The sequence below is a fragment of the Nicotiana tabacum genome, chromosome 18 (genome assembly GCF_000715075.1).
Source record: "Nicotiana tabacum cultivar K326 chromosome 18, ASM71507v2, whole genome shotgun sequence".
NCBI lineage: Eukaryota > Viridiplantae > Streptophyta > Magnoliopsida > Solanales > Solanaceae > Nicotiana > Nicotiana tabacum.
The window spans coordinates 149,842,924-149,845,805 of NC_134097.1; the positions used below are offsets into that span (position 1 = coordinate 149,842,924).

Below are 2,882 nucleotides of genomic sequence, written 5' to 3' on the forward strand. Positions count from 1 at the left end.
TCTTTGACCGCACCCTCTACATTCTTCTAAAGCTAACCGAACAAATTCCTTAAACCCTATAACCCCAATTTCCTCTCCTTTTGAGAAATTCCACAATAAATAAATAAATTTCAATGGCTTCAAATCTCACTTCTCGTTTAGCTTCCCGTCTCCTCCGTTCCGCCGTCGCCGGCGCCACCACCACCACCACCACTCTCCCCAAATCTAACCCTTTAATTTCACTCCTCCACCGCCAATCACAGCCCTTAAATATTTCCTGTTTAAACCCTAACCAATCGATTTTCACCCTCCGATCCTTCTCCACACTCTCCCGGCCCGCTAAATCCCACAGATCAGCCCGGCCCGATATTGGAGCTCGAGCCCGACAACTCCAAACCCGGCGTCTCTGGACTTACGCTATCACCTTTAGCTGCATAGCTGGATTCATAGTAATAGTCCTTAACCAATTCCAAGACCAGCTCGTATTTTACGTTACACCAACTGACGCACTCTCACAACACTCACAAAACCCTACAAAATCAAAATTCCGACTCGGTGGATTAGTGTTAGAAAACAGTGTAACACCAATCCCTAATTCCCCTGAAATGGAATTTGTGATTACTGATTTGATTACTGATATTTTGGTTAAGTATGACGGGTCGTTGCCGGATTTATTTAGGGAAGGGCATTCTGTTGTAGTTGAAGGGTTTGTAAAGCCATTTACGGAGGAGATGAAGAAGAAAGAGAATGGGGTTTTGAGTGAGAAGAAGTTAGAAGTGACGAAAAAGGCCAGGGGCGGGGATTGTTATTTTGCAGCTACGGAAGTGTTGGCGAAACACGATGAGAAGTATATGCCACCTGAAGTTGCAAATGCACTTGAGAAGAATAAGCAGTTGCTGCTTAGTCAGCAGATGGAAGGAAATGAGGAACAGGGTGATGGTGATGGTGCAACACCTCCAGCTACAGCGAGGGCGTAAGGGTAAAAATTCTAATTGATTTTTTTTGGAAATGATGGAGTTTTCTTAAAGTTAAAATTTTGATTATACTATTGTTTTAGATTAAATTGAAGGAAGACAGGAAAGTTAAGGGATATATAGGTGGTTTATTGAGGTTATATGATGAATTTTGTTGTCATAGTATTTGATTTCATATTGTACTAACCCTGTGAAATGGGGTTTGAGTTTAGAATTTTTGGGATAGTGAATAAATGAAAGAAATTATTTTTTATGACATTTGATGTTTGTAATTCTTTACACTCAATGTAGAGGACATTGATGAAAGAAATAGAGAGGTCAGCTGATTATGGTAAAACTTGTAATTGAAGTTTTTTTTTTTGGATATGATGGAGTTCTGTTAAAGTTTCAATCTTCATTATGCTACTTACTGTTTTAGGTTAAATTGAAGGAAGACAGGACAATTAAGGGATAGATATGTTTAGTGAGGTTATATGATGAATTTTGTTGTCGTAGTGAATGGGGCTGTTTGATTTCATGTCTTGTACTATCCCTGAGAAATGTGGTTTCAGTTTAGAATTTTTGGAACATGAGTGAACAAGTGACAGGAATTATTTTTCATGACATTGGATATTTGTGATTCTTTTGTTTAAACTCAGTGCAGAGGACATCAATGAAAGAATTAGGGAATAATCACTTCTGAGTTTCTTGTCCATGTTTCTTTTAATATAGCGCAGCTTTATTTTACCCGAACAGCATTATTGGTGCCTCCAGATGTCATTTTGTTATGTATGTGGATAGCCAGTGTTAAGTTTTTGGTTATTTTCTTACATGACTCTGCACATAGTGTAGTGCTTTTGATGACAACAACCATACCAGGAATCTCTCTTTCACAAATAGAGCACTAGAAGCGTTGTGGTGATTCATGTTTTTATATGATCATGTTACAAGGAACAAAAATGAGTGTGCAAAAATTTCTAGCCTTTGCTTCTGTAGAATTTTCGGGGCGGAAAAGAATAGGATAGGTAAAGTTGAAGGTCCTGGAATAGCCAAATGGTCTAAGTTTGGGAGACAATTATGGGGTAGAATTAGACATGTTTTGGTATTTGATGGGGTTCTAGACATGCTTACTGCTGGCTAACTAGAAACTAGTTATTCAAAAAGTGTGACCAACCAAAACAAGATATTCAAGTTTTAACGATAGAAGCTTCTCAGTTTTGGAGGCATTATGGGTAAAATTCTAGACATGTTTTGGTTCTATGATTGAACTCTAATCATGCTGGCCGCTGGCTAATTAGAAGCTACTTACCTATGTTTATACCAAAGAAGGAAACAGGTTAATTTTGATAGGACAGAGCTTCTAAATCTTGGGGTTCATTATGGGTGGACATGTTGACATATTTTTATCTTTGATTGGGCTCTAGTCATGCTGGCCTCTGGCTAATTAGGAAGTTACCCAGTTTGTAAACTAAAGAGGAAAACGTTATACTTATTTTGATCGGAAATGGTTTGATGGTCATCAATGAAAAAATATCTGGAACCAAAATTTGTAAGTTCTGGAAGCCATTATAGGTAGAATATGGGGCTCTAGTCACTCTGGCCGATGGCTAATCAGAAACTAGTGAACTACTGTAAGCTGAATAAGGAAAAAAGCCGTATTCACTTTGGATAGGCTATGGTCTGATGGATTGGTGATTCAAAGGTGAAAAAGAAAATCTGGAACCCCAAGGCCTGTAAGTTTTGGACGCCATCATGGATAGAATTCTTGATGTGTTTTGAGTCTTTAATGGGGGTTTAGTCATGCTGGTCACTGGCTAATTAGAAACTTGTTATGCAATGGTGAATTGTTGCAGGAAACAGCTATTACATTTAATAAGCCAGTCAGCAGTGGTTCGTCATCAGAAAAATAGGAAATGATTGACTGGTGGTTTAGAGGTGCAAGAAAAAATC

At 38.4% G+C, this 2,882-nt stretch overlaps 1 protein-coding gene across 1 annotated transcript; it reads left to right on the forward strand.

The window, feature by feature from the left end:
- Nucleotides 1-1,290, forward strand: LOC107804169 (cytochrome c-type biogenesis protein CcmE homolog, mitochondrial-like). The gene has a single exon (XM_016628014.2). It carries the CDS (start codon nucleotides 114-116, stop codon nucleotides 954-956), a length of 843 nt encoding a protein of 280 aa, XP_016483500.1. The 5' UTR covers nucleotides 1-113; the 3' UTR covers nucleotides 957-1,290.
- The last annotated feature ends 1,592 nt before the right edge of the window (nucleotides 1,291-2,882 follow it).